This window comes from Oncorhynchus clarkii, chromosome 20 (genome assembly GCF_045791955.1).
Source record: "Oncorhynchus clarkii lewisi isolate Uvic-CL-2024 chromosome 20, UVic_Ocla_1.0, whole genome shotgun sequence".
Classification (NCBI taxonomy): domain Eukaryota; kingdom Metazoa; phylum Chordata; class Actinopteri; order Salmoniformes; family Salmonidae; genus Oncorhynchus; species Oncorhynchus clarkii.
This window is the reverse complement of record NC_092166.1, coordinates 33,892,565-33,912,373: the sequence shown is the minus strand read 5'-3', so window position 1 is coordinate 33,912,373 and position 19,809 is coordinate 33,892,565. Positions and strand designations below refer to the sequence as shown.

General features: G+C 42.7%; 3 protein-coding genes across 5 annotated transcripts; 2 read left to right on the top strand and 1 right to left on the bottom strand.

Moving 5' to 3' along the window:
* Positions 1 to 9,139: 9,139 nt before the first annotated feature.
* On the top strand, positions 9,140 to 10,613 carry LOC139377400 (C-C motif chemokine 4-like). Its single transcript, XM_071120429.1, has 4 exons — positions 9,140 to 9,299; positions 9,597 to 9,708; positions 9,856 to 9,933; positions 10,178 to 10,613. Exons 1-4 carry the CDS (start codon positions 9,224 to 9,226, stop codon positions 10,239 to 10,241), a joined length of 330 nt encoding a protein of 109 aa, XP_070976530.1. The 5' UTR covers positions 9,140 to 9,223; the 3' UTR covers positions 10,242 to 10,613.
* A 354-nt stretch (positions 10,614 to 10,967) lies between these two features.
* LOC139377399 (calcium-binding protein J) lies at positions 10,968 to 15,630 on the top strand. Of its 3 annotated transcripts, XM_071120427.1 has the most exons (6): positions 10,968 to 11,170; positions 11,402 to 11,504; positions 11,598 to 11,708; positions 14,761 to 14,902; positions 15,132 to 15,246; positions 15,418 to 15,630. In XM_071120427.1, the coding sequence occupies exons 1-6, from the start codon at positions 11,015 to 11,017 to the stop codon at positions 15,556 to 15,558; spliced, it is 768 nt and encodes a 255-aa protein (XP_070976528.1). In that variant the 5' UTR covers positions 10,968 to 11,014; the 3' UTR covers positions 15,559 to 15,630. The 3 variants fall into 3 exon arrangements, 2 of the variants coding, with proteins under 2 accessions (XP_070976528.1, XP_070976529.1); XR_011628002.1 differs by lacking the exon at positions 15,418 to 15,630 and having other exon boundaries at positions 14,761 to 15,027; positions 15,132 to 15,214; XM_071120428.1 differs by having other exon boundaries at positions 10,968 to 11,504.
* Positions 15,631 to 15,838: 208 nt separating this feature from the next.
* On the bottom strand, positions 15,839 to 17,800 carry LOC139377398 (C-C motif chemokine 20-like). Its single transcript, XM_071120426.1, has 4 exons — positions 17,665 to 17,800; positions 17,318 to 17,435; positions 16,815 to 16,892; positions 15,839 to 16,180 (listed from the first exon to the last, which is right to left on the bottom strand). The coding sequence occupies exons 1-4, from the start codon at positions 17,738 to 17,740 to the stop codon at positions 16,084 to 16,086; spliced, it is 369 nt and encodes a 122-aa protein (XP_070976527.1). The 5' UTR covers positions 17,741 to 17,800; the 3' UTR covers positions 15,839 to 16,083.
* Between the last annotated feature and the right edge of the window lie 2,009 nt (positions 17,801 to 19,809).

Below are 19,809 nucleotides of genomic sequence, written 5' to 3'. Positions count from 1 at the left end.
CTAGGTAATAAATGCATTACAAAAAAATACAAAAAAGTAAATAAGCATGTTAGTGTTTGTCATGTAAATACTGTTTAGGTCCAGTTTGAACAATCCAAGACTGATCTGTCAGATGGCAAGGATATTTCCTCAAAATATTCTGCTAGGCCATACAAATACTGTGGTGATTGTCCAACTCCTATAATGATGTTATGCACCATGGTGACCATCACTTTGAAGGTAAACTGACCAGGAAAAGCCCTAATCATATTATCTGAGAGTAATGCTCATCACCGACCAGATGAATCCTGCGTAGTCGAGATGTGTTTTCTGTTGCTGCGGGTTCTGAGGTAAAGTTAAACCTGATGAGTGGAGCTACTCATCTCTCTGACCACAGATTGTTTAGACCTCTCTAAATAACACACACACACACACGCATGCACACACACCGTTCCACTGGTTATGGTATTTCTGTGGCCGCGTGTTCTTTAGACTCCTGAAAGTCCCCTTAACGTTCTTGGGACATTGTGTCATGGCCCCCTGGAGGTGTTTGACACGTGATGGTCCCAGGTGCCCCAAACTATTATAAGTAAAGTCATTAAATGGTATGGGGGTTATATGGTAACTGTTATAATGTTCAGCTAAAATAGTGTAAAATCTTCAATCAGTATATGATTGCATTTGGCATGATCACTTCACACTGACTTTTCAATATGACCCCACATGGGTTTGAATTTACAACCTCTGGACTTGGGGTGGACTTCCTGCTGGGCCACCAAAATCTGTCAAATGTCAGAAGTTTCCCTACACATTCATCAGTGGTTCACCAATCAGGGCCTTTAATGGGCTTGGCAACAGTAAACAAGGACGATGTGTCATGAAACTAGGGTGCGTGTGCCCTGGGTAAAATGTTTGTTTGTTTGTTGGTAGAACGTCTCTTTGCGACCATCAGGTGACGTCCCCGGGACGAACCGGGGACTAGACAAAAACCTCCAGGGAACCATGACACAACATCCCAAGAACGTTCAGGCGCCCTCCAGGGGACAATGACACAACGTCCCAAGAACGTCCTAAAAACGTCCTCGGGGACATTCCCGGGACCAACCGAGAACTAGACAAAACCACCAAGGGACAAGGACACGACGTCCTGACGACTTTAGGCCGACTATTACGTGACATCACGGGGTCGTCCTAACGAACTCATTATTGTTTGCAGGGGTCATATCTGAAAGTAATTGTTATCACTGCCCAGATGAATCATTGGTTATTTTTAGAGATGCCTTTTCTGTTGCTGTGGGTTCTGAGTCAGGGTTTTATCTGATGAGTGGAGCTACTATTCTCTGATAATTTACACACACACACGCGCTTTTTCCACTGGTTTATGATGTGTTATGAAGTGTTCTTAACACAGGGCCTAGGTGTGACATGGTAAGAACAGAAAGGTGATGGGGGCTGAGGGAGGGACAGGAAGAGAGTGAGAGAGGTGAACAAAAGACAGGGGCTTACAAGAAAGGAAGTAGAGGTAGTGTTGGTGGTCTACTCAGTCATTCCATCAGTGTTTGCATGAGATAAGTCGCAACACAACCACTGTACAGTAAGAAGCATTTAAAGTAGCTGCGGACAGAGATTGATTGTGTGTCCTATTCGTACGGTTCATGCAAATAAGGCAGACACCATCAATAATAAAAATAATTATAAGTAATAATAATACAATGTAGACAGTTAAAATATAAGTGGCCGAGCATGTATGCATAGATCTGTGCAAAAGACAAAGAGGAAGAGAGAAAGAGAGAGAGAGAAAGAGAGAAAGAGAGAGACAGATCTGTGACTGACCCAAAATTAAAATGAAGGAAAGCTTTGACTATGTACAGACTCAGTGAGCATAGCCTTGCTATTGAGAAAGGCCGCCGTAGGCAGACATGGCTCTCAAGAGAAGACAGGCTATGTGCTCACTGCCCACAAAATGAGGTGGAAACTGAGCTGCACTTCCTAACCTCCTGCCCATTGTATGACCATATTAGAGAGACATATTTCCCTCAGATTACACAGATCCACAAAGAATTTGAAAACAAATCCAATTTTGATAAACTCCCATATCTACCGGGTGAAATTCCACAGTGTGCCATCACAGCAGCAATATTTGTGACCTGTTGCCACGAGAAAAGGGCAACCAGTGAAGAACAAACACCATTGTAAATACAACCCATATTTATGCTTATTTATTTTATCTTGTGTCCTTTAACCATTTGTACATTGTTAAAACACTGTATATATATATATAATATGGCATTTGTAATGTCTTTATTGTTTTGAAACTTCTGTATGTGTAATGTTTACTGTTAATTTTTATTGTTTATTTCACTTTATATATTATCTACCTCACTTGCTACCTCACTTGCTATATTATCTACCTCACTTGCTTTGGCAATGCTACCACATGTTTCCCATGCCAATAAAGCCCTTGAATTGAATTGAATTGAGAGAGAGAAAGAGAGAAAGAAAGTAAGACAGAGAGTGAGAGAGAAAGAGAAAGAGCAGAGGTGTCATCTAACCACAAACATGTACTGTAGGTGAGATAAGTGTGTAGGAGAGACTGGAACACTGTAGTCCGTTATCACAGCCCATGTGTTCAAAAGTACACACTGCACGTTGCCCACACACACACACACACACACAGACTTCTGTTCCAAGCCCGAGGGTTGCTCTCCGGTTGAGAGACAAAGAGAGTATAGCCTCAGGGCTAGTCTATGTTAATGTGCCTCCAGGATATATTAGCTAAGTCATATTTAATATACTGTTCCGTCTGTATAGGGATTCCTATGGTGGGAGAGGCATTGGGACACTCTGACCATCACTTCCCCTCTCTCTCTGTTGTCCTTCCCTCCATCACATTTTTGTGTGCAAATGAATGGGTAAGCATGGAGATAGTCATTTCCAAACTAGTTCTCTTTAAGCCATGTTCTGGGCTGAGAGAGGCCTATCTACAGATAACTTAAACTCCTAGCCAACCTGAATGTAATGAAGGTTTGATGACAGGTTGCACATGATAGTCAGAAAAGGGCAGAGAAGTAAATAACACAACCAGGTTTGGGGTTAATTCCACAAATGCAATTCTAGTTCAATTCCCCCTCATTGTAAATTCCATTTCATTCAATTCAAATTCCTGGTCAGTCTCTGAATTCAGTGATGATTAAATTCCTCCACAATTACAATGTTAGGTGCATTCCAAGAATTCAATTCCCAATTCAATTCCCAAACAATTACACAAATTCCAATTCCTTCAGCCATTCAGGCTGATCATGTCACTGTTAGCTATACTGGCAATATATAAATCCATGTAAACATGACTTATATTTGTTTTATACTAGGTGGAATTTTAAATGGAATTAGAATTGACCCCAACTGGACAGACACTGGACCCAACTAGACAGACATCAATTAAATAATAATATAATCATCATCATCATAATATTATAATATATGCAATTTAGCAGATGTTCATAAACTCGTATGGTTCATAAACTCGTAAGGGTAGCTCAGGTTCATAAACTCTGTCTATCAAAGACAATTTGTAAAAATCCAAATAACTTCACAGATTGTCATTGTAAAGGGTTTAAACACCGTTTCCCATGCTCGTTCAATGAACCATAAACAATTAATGAACATGCACATGTGGAACGGTCGTTAAGACACTAACGGCTTACAGACAGTAGGCAATTAAGGTCACGGATATGAAAACTTAGGACACTAAAGAGGCCTTTCTGCTGACTCTGAAAAACACCAGAAGAAAGATGCCCAGATGCTAATCTGTGTGAATGTGCCTTAGGCATGCTGCAAGAAGGCATGCGGACTTCAGATGTGGCCAGGGCAATAAATTGCAATGTCCGTACTGTGAAACGCCTAAGACAGCGCAACAGGGAGACAGGACGGACAGCTGATTGTCCTCGCAGTGGCAGACCCAGTGTAACAACACCTACACAGGATTGGTACATCCGAACATCACACCTGCAGGACAGGTACAGGATGGCAACAACAACTGACTGAGTTACAACAGGAACGCACAATCCCTCAACCAGTGTTCAGACTGTCCGCAATAGGCTGAGAGAGACTGGCCTAAGGGCTTGTAAGCCTATTGTAAGGCAGGTCCTCACCAGACATCGCCTATGGACACAAACCCACCGTCGCTGGACCAGACAGGACTGGCAAAAAGTTATCTTCACTGACGAGTCGCGGTTTTGTCTCACAAGGGGTGATGGTTGGATTCACGTTTATTGTCAAAGAAATGAGCGTTACACCGAGGCCTGTACTCTGGACGGGGTCGTCCTAACGAACTCATTATTGTTTGCAGGGGTCATATCTGAAAGTAATTGTTATCACTGCCCAGATGAATCATTGGTTATTTTTAGAGATGCCTTTTCTGTTGCTGTGGGTTCTGAGTCAGGGTTTTATCTGATGAGTGGAGCTACTATTCTCTGATAATTTACACACATACACGCGCTCTTTCCACTGGTTTATGATGTGTTATGAAGTGTTCTTAACACAGGGCCTAGGTGTGACATGGTAAGAACAGAAAGGTGATGGGGGCTGAGGGAGGGACAGGAAGAGAGTGAGAGAGGTGAACAAAAGACAGGGGCTTACAAGAAAGGAAGTAGAGGTAGTGTTGGTGGTCTACTCAGTCATTCCATCAGTGTTTGCATGAGATAAGTCGCAACACAACCACTGTACAGTAAGAAGCATTTAAAGTAGCTGCGGACAGAGATTGATTGTGTGTCCTATTCGTACGGTTCATGCAAATAAGGCAGACACCATCAATAATAAAAATAATTATAAGTAATAATAATACAATGTAGACAGTTAAAATATAAGTGGCTGGATTCACGTTTATCGTCAAAGAAATGAGCGTTACACAGAGGCCTGTACTCTGGAGCGGGATCGATTTGGAGGTGGAGGGTTCGTCATGGTCTGGGGTGGTGTGTCACAACATCATCGGACTGAGCTTGTTGTCATTGCAGGCAATCTCAATGCTGTGTGTTACAGGGATGACATCCTCCTCCCTCATGTGGTACCCTTCCTGCAGGCTCATCCTGACACGACCCTCCAGCATGACAATGCCACCAGCCATACTACTCGTTCTGTGTGTGATTTCCTGCAAGACAAGAATGTCAGTGTTCTGCCATGGCCAGCAAAGAGCCCGGATCTCAATCCCATTGAGCACATCTGGGACCTGTTGGATCGGAGGGTGAGGGCTAGGGCCATTCCCCCCAGAAATGTCTGGGAACTTGCAGGTGCCTTGGTGGAAGAGTGGGGTGACATCTCACAGCAAGAACTGGCATATCTGGTGCAGTCCATGAGGAGGAGATGCACTGCAGGACTTAATGCAGCTGGTGGCCACACCAGATACTGACTGTTACTTTTGATTTTGACCCCCCCTTTGTTCAGGGACACATTATTAAATTTCTGTTAGTCACATGTCTGTGGAAATTGTTCAGTTTATGTCTCAGTTGTTGAATCTTGTTATGTTCATATAAATATTTACACATGTTAAGTTTGCTGAAAATAAACGCATTTGACAGTGAGAGGACGTTTCTTTTTTTGCTGAGTTTATATATTAATAGAGAGTTACCTAAACTGAAGTAGGTGAGAGGTTCACACAGCCAAAGGAACATTAGACAAGATCAGTCATTGACACAGGCTTTGCGAGACAGCATCCGACATCACATATTACAGTATGTCTTTTTTAGCGTACGGTGAATTGACAAAGATGTTCAAGTAAACCTAGATGTAAACTAAACCCAGCATGACATTCCCAGGTAAGGGATCGGTCAAGCTCTTACAACTTGGCAATGACCAAACTCTGGATTATGAATGGGGAAAAAGCAGAACTTCTGTTGTCACAGTCTCTCTTTCCTTTCTAATTCATAAATGTAAGACGTTCGCAATAGCTTAAATTACATCTTCATTCAGATAAACGGATCTGAATGACCAAACTGCTGGTAAAGTCTAGGCCTACTTCTGCTTTTCATGAAGGGGGAATCACAATGCAGAACTAGAGAATAATGGCGTTTTCAAACATGAATTCAAGACATTTGGTCATTTGTCTTTCACCATTTCAGGGTGCACTTTATCTGAACGTTTCTATTATTCAACGACCACAACAACACCAAAAAAACACCTTGCCCAATGCAGTCTGAAGACAGGCCGTGCCTTGAAAGGCATGACTACCCAACCCATGGGTCCAAACATGACTCAATACCCACACCATCTACCTGTTTCCTGTCACACCAAACTCATATGTAACACAGACACAGAGCTGTCTCTAAGGAAATCAATGGGACGGATGCATCTCAATAGCTTTAGGCAATACGTTTCTGCATATACTATGAGTTGCCTTTTTATCCAAAAAGGCATATTTTCGCTCAATTCCTATCTTTGCCAAAAGTGCAATCTGAAGTACACGAGAGTGCAGTCTGCACACTGCAAAAAGTCATCATCGATATTCCCTGTTGTGGTTAACCTTTCTGCCTGATAAGATGCTGGTGAGGGTAAGAAGCTTCCCCTAGTCCAGGGATGAGCAACTAGCCGCCCGCCGACCATCTGAAAGCCCTCGGATCATTGGAATTATTTATTTTTTACACAGTCAACTTACTGTTGAGAGTTAGAATAGTAGAATACACAAGGTGCAAGTTCGTAATATGGTTGTGTATCAGCTGTTTTTCTCTTGTTATGTCAGTCACTGACAGTCTATCTAAACGTGTTATTATGGTCGAATTACTGACCTGGCTAAGAAAACAAATATTTTGTTAGTCAGTCTCACTTAGATATCAAATTAAAAACTGCAAACATTTCTCTCCGGCTCATTTTCCTCTCTGCCCCGTGTAGAATTGCAGCAAACTTGTTTTAAAACTGCAAATGAACGCAAAATGATATATACAGTGGGGCAAAAAGTATTTAATCAGCCACCAATTGTGCAAGTTCTCCCACTTAAAAAGATGAGAGAGGCCTGTAATTTTCATCATAGATACACTTCAACTATGACAGACAAAATGAGGAAAAAAAATACAGAAAATCACATTGTAGGATTTTTTATGAATTTATTTGCAAATGATGGTGGAAAATAAGTATTTGGTCAATAACAAAAGTTTATCTCAATACTTTGTTATATACCCTTTGTTGGCAATGACAGAGGCCAAACGTTTTCTGTAAGTCTTCACAAGGTTTTCACACACTGTTGCTGGTATTTTGGCCCAGTCCTCTATGCAGATCTCCTCTAGAGCAGTGATGTTTTGGGGCCGTTGCTGGGCAACACGGACTTTCAACTCCCTCCAAAGATTTTCTATGGGGTTGAGATCTGGAGACTGGCTAGGCCACTCCAGGACCTTGAAATGCTTCTTACGAAGCCACTCCTTCGTTGCCCAGGCGGTGTGTTTGGGATCATTGTTATGCTGAAAGACCCAGCCACGTTTCATCTTCAATGCCCTTGCTGATGGTAGGCTTTGTTACTTTGGTCCCAGCTCTCTGCAGGTCATTCACTAGGTCCCCCCGTGTGGTTCTGGGATTTTTGCTCACCGTTCTTGTGATCATTTTGACCCCACAGGGTGAGATCTTGCGTGGAGCCCCAGATCGAGGGAAATTATCAGTGGTCTTGTATGTCTTCCATTTCCTAATAATTGCTCCCACAGTTGATTTCTTCAAACCAAGCTGCTTACCTATTGCAGATTCAGTCTTCCCAGCCTGGTGCAGGTCTACAATTTTGTTTCTGGTGTCCTTTGACAGCTCTTTGGTCTTGACCATAGTGGAGTTTGGATTGTGACTGTTTGAGGTTGTGGGCAGGTGTCTTTTATACTGATAACAAGTTCAAACAGGTGCCATTAATACAGGTAACGAGTGGAGGACAGAGGAGCCTCTTAAAGAAGTTACAGGTCCGTGAGAGCCAGAAATCTTGCTTGTTTGTAGGTGACCAAATACTTATTTTCCACCATAATTTACAAATGAATTCATTAAAAATCCTACAATATGATTTTCTGGATTTTTTTTCTCATTTTGTCTGTCATAGTTGAAGTGTACCTATGATGAAAATTACAGGCCTCTCTCATCTTTTTAAGTGGGAGAACTTGCACAATTGGTGGCTGACTAAATACTTTTTTGCCCCACTGTATATATATATGTATTTTATCCCAGCTGTCAAGAGGAGGGACACTGAAATGTTTTGCTCATAGTGGGGGGGGGGGGGGGGGGGGGTACACAGACCCGCGAGCGACTGGCCCTGATTTTTTGTGTCCCCTACCCCTATCAAAGTTGCCCTTCCCTGCCCTAGGCCAACGAATTGGTGTGGACTGGGGCTGGTGCACTTGGTTTCAGGGAACGGAAAACTCTCCCTCTTTCTTCCTCTTTTCAGTTTCCTGCTCTGACCGCAAAGGACCGATCTGGATGGAGGGAGGAAGGATGGGTGGAGGGAGGGCGGGAGAGGAGGAAGGAGGGCTGTGAAATGTGTGCAGTCACAAGCACATGATCTCATGACCTCACAGCATGCCCAAACATATCTGTTGACATCCTCACTTGTGGCCCCCGTCACCCCACCCCACCCCACCCCACCATGCCACACATTCACATACAAATACATACAGTGTCGTATGGCAGTATAGAAAAATGTGCAGTTGTTAAGTTGCTAATTCCCTGCTATTCTACACATTTTGAGTAGTGCATACACACCCACACACACACACACACACACCCCAAGTACCTACCACAGCACAGTGGAAATCACAATCTGGTCACCCCTAGCCCTGGGTTTGTTTCATTTCAATGGACTAGGCCCGTGCAAATTCATGTCCCTATAAGGCTCATGAAAGAACCATCCCCTAACCTAAATCCAACATAAATTCTACATTTTCCAACACTAGAGAAATCCATAGGCCTGAATCCATCTAGTCAGTGGCCTGACCATCATTTTTTCAGAGTTTCATTCAATAAGCACACCATGGTCCTAATTACACAATCTTTGCAGGAAATTGTCTGACTAAGCAGAAGCACCCATGAGTGTCCCCCTGTCCCCCGTGACCCTGCCAACCCCATCCTCGCTCTGAAAAAATAAAAAACAGATCCGGACGGACTGAATCAGGTTCCTCATTTTAGGGTTTAAAAGCTGAGGACCTGGTCAAGAAAGATCAGTCATCTCCTCTCCTCCAGCCGGTTCTAGCCTTCTGAATCAGACAAGAACACAGTTGTGAACACCACCATAGCAACCATGCAGCTGTGCTACGGACCAATGGCGTGCCTCGCTCTCTTCGCTGTCATTCTCTCGTTAACAGCCACTGACACTGGTAAGTACAGTCTGCTACTGTAGTGAATTTGGGGGGTATAGCCCTTGCAGGACTTGAACCAACAACTTTGCATATGTTCATCCAACAACTAAGATTATGCCAAGAGATCTGTAAACCCTTGGCAAAGTTATTGGTTTAGCCCTATTTTTGTGTTTTATAAACTCTGTAAATACAATATTTTCTGGAATAAAATCAGTTATTACAAATTTGCTGTACTAGAGGAAATTAGAGCGGGTGGTGGTGGTGATGGGTTAAAACATGTTGTACTAAACCACATATGCTTCTTGAACTCTTCAGACGCCAACAAGGTTCACAACTGTTGCACAAAGGTCTCCAAGCAGAAGATCACCGTTCCCATCATCGGCGCCAGACTGCAGAAAAAGGCCCTCCCCTGCGTCAACGCTGTCATGTAAGAACCTCTCCATCCCAACAGAACACCGAACTTCACAAATCATAATGTATTAAGGCCCACTTTTACAACCTCCAGACAGACGAATGAGTTAGGACAAAAGAGTAGGACAGCTGTCTCAATGTTGTCATCTTGTGTTCTGCACAGCTTCGAGACTGACAACGGAGAGACCATCTGCAGCCATTGGAAAGAGTCCTGGGTTCGAAAAGCATTCTTCCAACTGGAGTAAGTCCTCAACAATATAACCAATGAGTGATCAATAGTCAGTCCTATTCATTCATATACATAGTGTAATACTCCCTGTAGGCTAATCCTGTAATATTCACCGATTACATACTTTCATGGCTGGCTAGAGTAGGTGACTTGCATAAAGACCTGTACAAGCGCCATAGGAGAAAAGATTGGATGTAAAAGAAATAAATGGTTGATGGAAAGTTGAAATGCTTACTTTTGCTGCTGTTTCTTCTAGGATGGCCAGAAAGGCACTGGACACACAGGTCCCCACCGCCAACTCCCCCACCACATCCCCATAGAGGACGCTCTTCACCATCATCATCATCATCGTCACTCGCTGAACTTGAGGGATAGCGTTGTTTAAACCTGTAATTGAAAGGATAAACTATTACATTATTTATGCTAAAGAAGGTACATGTAAAGCCATCGAGATAATGAGAGAAACTGGTGTATTTATTATTTATTGCCAGTTGAAGTATTTATTGGGTGTTTTATATGTAGATTGAATGGCTTTGTATGAATTGCAGTTTGCTATATGCTATTAACATTTAGTTAATTCATATGATGTGCATCTTAAAGTCAAAGGTCAACAGCCTATTTTCAAGTTGAAATAAACTGTGGATGTAAGAATTTATGTCAAGTATTTATACCAAATAAAACAACTGAATCCTTTGCTATCCCATCTTATAATCAATCCCCTTAGTCATTTCGTTAGAAACATGAGTCCTGCGTATTGTACATTCTCCATTTGCATGGGTTAAGTGGCTTCACACTACCATTCATTTCTTCATTCTGAACCAGATTTGGGCTGAATCGCCTCTACTTATAGATTCTTGCCGCCACCGGGCGGATTCAATGTAGCATTGCAGCTACATACTTTCAACATGTATGATGGACCTTTCCTTATTTCATCTCTTTCATTTCACACTTGACTTCGAAGCTCCATCAGCTCTTAGGGTTTGCGTTACAGTTGATGCAATTACGTTGGACGCCTAAACTGAAATGAAAACCAGCATGTTGTGACCTGCTGCACCGGTGTAGATGGAAGGGGGGATAGAAAGTTCCTAGATGTATGCACGATCTCGCACTCCACTGGCTCCTTGACACGCGACATTCGGACGTTTCCTTTCAAAAAAAATCCGAAGCTCCAAACGGACCTTTTCTAGTCATTTGCTTCCCAGCTAACGGCATTATTAACGTTTCACCTGGAGCCTGTCTATCAAATGAGGTGACACGGAGGTTTGATGAGGCATTGTATGGCGTTAGTTAGCTACGTTAGATGTTCGTGTCATTCGGTAAACAAGTCGAGCGAAATTACTCGAAGGATTATGCAAAATAATCACGAGTTGGAACCCTAACGTAACGTTACCTATAGCTAGCTAACGTTACTCGCCGAACTGTTGGCCAGCGGCTAATCAACTGCTATCCTAAATGTACTGTACTTTTGTATTCTTGACAGGTGCAAACTAGCCACGGTAACATAGTGTGCAAGATGGGGATGTCGTTGTCATATCCACTGGTGAAAGAGCCAGAAAGTTATGTGGATCCTGATCTAAACGAAGGTAATGGCGTCAACAAACGTTAGTAGCTCAAATGCTGAATGAATAACCTGTGCATGGCTGGTGTACCATTCTTGTTTCCCAATGCCTCACCAGACTCCGACGAGATGAATTTCGCTATGGAAATGCATGAGATTAACCTGAGCTACACATACGACATGATCCAACAGAGGATCCGCTCTATCAAGGAGTCCGCCAAATTTGACAGTGAGTTTGGACCTCGTAATATTTGTTGTATATATCCTATCAGAAATACTCGGGCTCCCAAGTGGCACTGCATCTCTTTGGCACTGCATCTCCGTGCTAGAGGTGTTACTGCAGACCCTGGTTCGATCCTGGGCTGTATCACATCTGGCTGTGATTGGGAGTCCCATAGGGCAGCGCTCAATCGGTTGGGAGGCCGGGGTAGGCGGTTATTGCAAAAAAGAATTTGTCCTTAACTTACTTGCCTAGTTAAATACAAAAAAAAAAGAATGTTTGACTTTTCAGGAAAAACATATTGGTCAAACTCAGGCACAAATTCCTGTTCGCTGCATAAAACTAATCCCATACAGTCATTGAATAATCTTAAATCCCTGTTAGGTGCATAAAATGAACCCCATACAGTCATTGCATAATGCTAACCGGTTAAATATGGATTACTTTTCTCTATAATTTAGCCTAACAACAGGGTGGAACTGTATGGATTAGACAAACAGACCATCATCAAACATGGGAAAATAGATCAAACTGAGTGTATATACACTATATATACAAAAGTATGTGGACACCCCTTCAAATGAGTGGATTTGGCTATTTCAGCACCCGTTGCTGACAGGTGTATAAAATCAAGCACACAGCCATGCGATCTCCATTGACAAACATTGGCAGTAGAATGGCCTTACTGAAGAGCTTAGTGACTTTAAACGTGGCACTGTCATAGGATGACACCTTTCCAACAAGTCAGTTTGTCGAATTTCTGCCTTGCTAGAGCTGCCCCGGTCACCTGTAAGTGCTGTTATTGTGAAGTGGAAACATCTAGGAGCAACAACAGCTCAGCCACGAAGTGGTAAGGCCACACAAGCTCACAGAACGGGACCACTGAATGCTGAAGCATGTAAAAAACACTCACTACCGAGTTCCAAACTGCCTCTGTAAGTAATGTCAGCACAAAAACTGTTCGTCTGGAGCTTCATGAAATGGGTTTCCTTGGCCGAGCAGCCGCACACAAGCCTAAGATTACCATGCGCAACGCCAAGCATCGGCTGGAGTGTTGTAAAAGCTCGTCGCCATTGGCCTCTGGAGTGATGAATCACACTTCACCATCACCAACTTCATGGCAACATTTTGGGGAAGGCCCTTTGCGGTTTCAGCATGACAATTCCCCCGCACACAAAGCGAGGTCCATACAAAATGGTTTGTCGAGAGATTGGTGTGGAAGAACTTGACTGGCCTGCACAGAGCCCTGACCTCAACCCTATCAAACACCTTTGGAATGAATTGGAATGCCGACTGTGAGCCAGGCCTAATCGCCCAACATCAATGCCCGACCTCACTAATGCTCATGTGGCTGAATGGAAGCAAGTCCCCACAGCAATGTCCCACCCAAAAAATAATGGCACTTCCTGGACTTGATGTCATTGTGGGAAGGGGCAAATTACTACAAAGTAACAGGGTGGAAAGTGATATCAGGGACGCACAGAAAATGTTAAATACAAATATAATAAATACAATAATCATGAAAAAAATATATAATTTGATGAGAGAAATTTTAAGAACTATAAAAGAATGAAGAAATATAGCCTTAACAGCCAAATGCTCCATCTTAACATAGGCAGGGCAAACCCATGTTGGTGAATTCTGGTATATCATCAAATAAGTCAATCACAGCATGTTTTTGGATTTAATACATTTTTTAAATTCCATTTATATTCCTAAAACCTTAGTTGAAAATTATGCTGTTGCTGATCTTGTTGACAAGACGATTTAATAAATAGCCCAATGTCACAACAGTTTTGAAGTTCCAATTCAATAACCACAATGCAGAAATGCAGTTTGATATATGCAGTTTGATATATTGAAAACCTAAACATTCAAATGTATTATCTACACATACATGTGCAACAATAGTAATCATATTACTTTAGATCATGTCTTTTTAACAAGCACCTTGTAAACTACACACGCACCAAAAACCCTGTTTGTTTTGACAAGTGACAATATATTACTCATGTTGATCAGGGGGGAAATCAGGTTGTACGTGCTGTTGAAACTAACACAACAACAACAAAAAACACGGAAACTGGATATCTTTTTTTACATCATGGATTAGAGGACTACCTGCAGAAGATGGACAGCTACATTTCAGTGTTGAATGTTTGATAAGGGGGTTGCCAAAACGAAGAGAAACACCACTGTTTTGTCAATTACTCCTATCGATATCAAGTTGATTTCAATAGAGCGAGAGGGGATAGGTTGCACATTCTGTTCACTAGCACAACTCAAGAATCATTTGTATTTCCCTGGTAGAGGACAACACGTGGAAGACGAGCTACATTTTGAACTGTTTTGCTTTTTGATTGACGTGAGTCACCGACGTGAGTCACCAACGTGGCAAGTGAAATGTGACATTGTTAATCACTCATCACTACACATTGAAATCAATAGAACGGACCAAGCGTTTGTGTAGTATGTGCTGGTTTAAACGTACGTTATATCAAGGCCGTACGGAAACTTGGAATGACCTATACGTGGTTGGTTTGACGAGAATTTGTAGAAGGCTTCTATCTATATTTTGGAATGGGCGGATGTTGATTTCGGGAGGCTGCAATCACGTAAGAGGGAACAAATCACCTTCTCTGATAGTTAACTTCAACGAATCACAACCCGCCATAGGATATCAACAGTGACAATGGTTGGTTGCTGTTGAAGAGAGAGTTTGAATGTCATATCCGTGTATTGGTGTGTGGCCAGCGACTTTTATAGAGAGACCGTCCCCGAATTATCCGTGGCATTGGAGAAATCAAATAATAGCTGCGTTCTAAGTCCTGCGACCCCCCCCCCCCCTGACAAAATCAGCAGTACAAGACCAGATATTGATCGGTTTTAAGCAATTGATAATGTGTCATCATGTTGCCTATAAACTTTTCTACTAACATCACCAATCTGAAGTCAAAAAGGATCTGTACAGTGTGTTCAGAAAGTATTTACTACTTGTGGGGGTTATTTGGCCTGCTGTGTTTTTTATAAATGTAAATTGTGTGTGTCTGCCTGCGTGTAGAGTACAGCTACGACTGGAACACCAGTGTGTTGGATCTGAAGGACGAGTTCCCCCACTGGACAGCTGATGACCTGCTCAACCTGAGACGGCAGTTTGAGATTTTTGACACCAACAAAGACCGCCTGCTGGACTTCGGCGAGTTGTGAGTGAACGTAGTACACGCCGATGTGACTTTTGATGTCATGTGGCTACTCGGTGGTATTTAGCTCAAGCCTAGGGGGCTGTAGGTGGCAGCACACGCACACAAATGCCATCTACAATAACGAGGTAGGTCTACTAGTAGTCTTATTGTGAGTCATGGTTTTAAACCATCACACTTGAATAAAGGGGCTACTGCGAGCACAGACTTACCTCCCTCTACCCCCTGACAGTTGCGCTTCTCTGAACATGGTTAACGATGCATCAACTATGGAGGCCAGGAAAGAAATGTTTAGTAGAGCGGACAAGGACAACTACAAGTCCATCAACTTCGAGGAGTACCTCCAGGTAGAGCACATGTAATGGCGCTGATGGGAAGTCTCTGCATCTACTTTCAACTCGGACCTTGTTGGCTCGTCTTGCACAACAGAGGATGAGTGTGTCCCCGTTTTCTTTTGTGTCTCGGCCTACATTGTGATTATACCGGTCTGCGTTGTAACTGTGTTGTGTCCCCTCCAGCTGATGTATGACCTCAAGCAGGGCACGCCGGTCCCCAAGCCCCTCGAGAGCGAGGACGACAAGGACACGGCCACCGGTGACATCATCTGTGAAGTGGCCCGCATGGACACCTTCCAGCAGATGTGCTACGGGGTCTTCTAAACACAAATACACACTCCTCATGACATGATGGATTTGTTGTGCCTTAACTGGGATTGAGGAAATGACATTGTATGAATTGGCTTTATATAATTCAAAATGATTAAATATACAGTTATTTTTCCCCAACCTCTTGGTTTGTCTCAGGTGATCATTTGAAGTCGTGATGGGTTCTGGTTTTGCACTGTACTGTTGAACTAGGTCACATTCACAACTAATGCCCATGCCGTTGTCAGCTCTAGTTCTACAGTAATGTGACTCAAATAAATAATCAAGGCTGGTATTATCTCAAATAATTTTTATTTCTGCCGACCTTAAAAGAAACAAACGTTCAACATTTAAATGTAGAAAAAAATATGATTAATTGAAGCCGTTGACTTTACTAGCTTATATTGTGGATTCAGAGGACCCCTGTAAGCTTAAGCATGAATAGCGTACTACAGTCATCAACAACAGCAAACATCAGAGCTAATGCATTATATCTCAAATAATAGTTGCATCATTTCACCACATTTCTGAATGTTGGGATTACTGGTGATGTGGCTGGATGTTTCTTTCAGATCGGGGTGGTGGGGGGGGGGTTCCCGTCACAGTCTTGCTGCTAGACATCTTCTTCAGTTCGGAGCTGCATATGACACACAATATGAAACTCAGGACATTTTGAAGCAGACTCGCATGAATTTCTTTCTTTAGAAGGCAGTCGCTTGTACATGAAGACACTGGGTAAAACCTGTACGGCAAGTTCGATTGACATCCAGTCTTGTGGTTTTGGTGTATTTTGTAGTTCTGAAACCACGGTGTTTTACCCAAAAGGCTCAGACTTTTCTGTTTCCATCTACGAGGGCCGGCACCATTTGTCTCACTGGGCCATGGCTCCGGCTGTCCTGCTCTCACTCAGGGGCCAAAGCCAGGACACTGGTACTTTTCAGCTGACATTTACATACCACGGGCTAACTGTGAACTTTAACACTTCACAAAGCAACTGTTGTGATTGTGCAGAGGTTGTTGATTCTGTTCTTCACAAGTCCTCACTGTCAACACTAGCTATGGAAACACAATATCCTTAGTGTAACATCAAGGAGTACACACTGGTGTAACATCAAGGAGTACACACTAGTGTAACATCAAGGAGTACACACTAGTGTAACATCAAGGAGTACACACTAGTGTAACATCAAGGAGTACACACTAGTGTAACACTGGTGTTCCAGTTGAAAGGCAGCATGTGTGGTCTTATTAAGAGAAGTGTGTTTGCGTACCTGAGACGAGCCAGAGCCTTCCTCACCCATTCGTCCTTAACTGTGGCGCACACCTTTTTGTTCTTCGAGGTGTAGAAGCTACGACAGAAAACACACCATACATAAGCGTGTCTGACGCCAACGTTTGTAAACAATGTCAAACGAAAACGGTATAGCCTCAACATGGTTAAAACCACCTTTTTTATATATATAATATATATGTCGTGGATGGTCAGTCCTTGCGTCCATAGCTCTGTCTATGAATTTGAGAGTGGTTATATTTCTCCAGGCCCCTCCCTCAGCTTTTTACCAAAACAGAGGCGGGTTCCCGCTTTGTTATTGTTTAAATTAAGGACTGTAGCTTATACCCTTGACCTCATAGAGATGACAAAATATGAGCATACATTCTAAGATGTGTGTGTGTGTGTGTGTGTGTGTGTGTGTGTGTGTGTGTGTGTGTGTGTGTGTGTGTGTGTGTGTGTGTGTGTGTGTGTGTGTGTGTGTATACTTTGTTCAGGGCTTACATGATAGCGTCGATGTTGCACACCTCCTCGGAGCGCTGTAGTTTGTAGCCTTTTATCTGCTGGTCGGGTATAGGCTTCTCCTGGTACTCCACACAACAGTAAAGTCTCCTAGGACCGTCTGAACACATGCACAAACATCAGTCAGCCACATGCCACACACACTGTAATCTATTCTGTGAACTACAAAGCTAGTCTTCTAATCTGATCTAACCTAACCAACATGACCCCCGAAACAGAGTTGGCAGGTCTCACAGCTAGACCTTAACAGACATTGGTAAAACAAATAAGTGGTACATTTACATGGGCAAAACTCTTAAATGGGTAAATTGGTTACCAGGTAAACTTACATGCAGCTGAGGTTGAACTGAACATGGTCCCAACACAGCAGAGAAGCAGGATTGTCTCCAGGTATGTGGGAGCCATGGTGATAGTAGACTAGAGAAGATACACCAAACACGCCTACGGACTGATCCTATATACCCCTACAAACAGGTGTGTGCATGTGAGTGTGTGTTTGTTGACGATTCTGATACATGTCAATCATGTCCTTCACTCCTAACCTGTGGTTTCTAAATTGAGGACAGGAAGCCCATCTCTGCATGATGGCTGACAGAGATGCGAACATTGCCTGTTCCCATGACCCGTTTAGTTCGAGCCTATATCAGTTGTTGCACTGGTTGTCACTGAATGCTAATTTGTTCTCAGTCGTGTAACCTGGTTAAGGTCATATCATAGGTCCACACCTAATGGTGCTTGAATGGTGTGTTTTTTGACTGATATGCATACAGTAGTGACCGTACAAATCTAGGGACTTCTGCAGGCTCAAGGCCAACTCAGGCTCCCCTCGACTTTTCCCAAACAGAGCAACATCACCCCACATTGGCATAAAAAAAGGTGTTTGGCTGTCATGTCTGATATTCAAACTCTAATATTCATGAGTCAAGCACCTTTTACAAGCTCAGAATTGTCAGCAATAATATTATGAGGGCACAGGAGGTTGGTGACACCTTAGTGTGGCAGGTAGCCTAGTGGTTGGAGTGTTGGGCCAGTAACCAAAAGGTTGCTGAATCAAATCCCTGAGGTGACAAGGTCAAACATCTGTTGTTCTGAACCAGGCAGTTAATAACCCACTGTTCCCCAGTAGGCCATCGTTGTAAATCAGAATTTGTTCTTAACTGACTTGCCCTGTTAAATAAAGGTTAAATAAAATAAAAACATTGGAGAGAACAGGCTTGTGGTGATGGCTGGAGCGGAGTAGATGGAATGGTATCAAACACATGGTTTCCGGTTTGATGCCGTTCTGTCCCAGCCATTATTATGAGGCAGCCTCCCCTGTATGAGAGTGTTTGTGGTGAAGTTATGAAACAATAGCAGGTTGTCAAAAACCCCTCGTCTGTACCGTGACCTATTTAGTGGTTCCTGCAGAAAGCTGACAAGAGCAAACCCAGATCACCTGACCTAGATAAAATAAATGCTATTATTGTGTTGTCATGCAGCACTGAACATTAGTCTCAATAACAAATGCCATGAGAAAAAATAGCTAGTGGGTAAATACAACTATGTGGGTTCAATTGAGCCCAGAATCTGGTGCAGCAGAATATATGTGGCCTAACTACCGAAGATCAATAAAAAGTGCATGTTTCAAGTACATTTTTGAACAGTTGAATATGGCTTAATAGCTTCAAATCAATTGATAAAAGCTCAAATCAATAATAGTTTAATAGAACTCAGCATTTGCTACTCCTGTGGCAACTATGACAATTTTCAAATGCTTTTTTGTCATTAATTTAAGCCACTTTAAACTTTCCAATATATATGCAGCTGCTATTGAAAAGCCATCCACATACAGATTTCTGATAAGTAGCCTATTGATTTTGGGTCAGCTACATTGTGTTTTTCACATAAAGTATTTTAGTAATACTCCAATCGAACAACATATTAGCGGGGGAGTGACAGTGTGGGTGTGAGTTTGGGACAATGTATTTGTATATATTATGGATACCCATTATATACCCATTAGCTGCTGCCTTAAGAGCAGCTCTTCCTGGGGTCCAGCAAAATTAAGCCAATTTATACAATTTGAAAAACATTATAACACATTCACAGATTTCACAACACACTGTGTGCCCTCAGGCCCCTACTCCACCACTACCACATATCTACAGTACAAAATTCATGTGCATGTATGTTATCATGAGTGTGTGTGCGTGCGTGCGTGTGTGTGTATGCATGTGTCTGTGCCTATATGTGTTGCTTCACAGTCCCCGCTGTTCCATAAGGTGTTTTTTAATCTGTTTATTAAATCTAATTTTACTGCTTGCATCAGTTCCTTGATGTGGAAAAAAGTTCCATATAGTCACGGCTCTATGTAGTACTGTGTGCCTCCCATAGTCTCTTCTGGACTTGGGGACTGTGAAGAGACCTCTTGTGGCATGTCTTGTGGGGTATTCATGGGGGTCTGAGCTGTGTGCCAGTAGTTCAAATAGACAGCT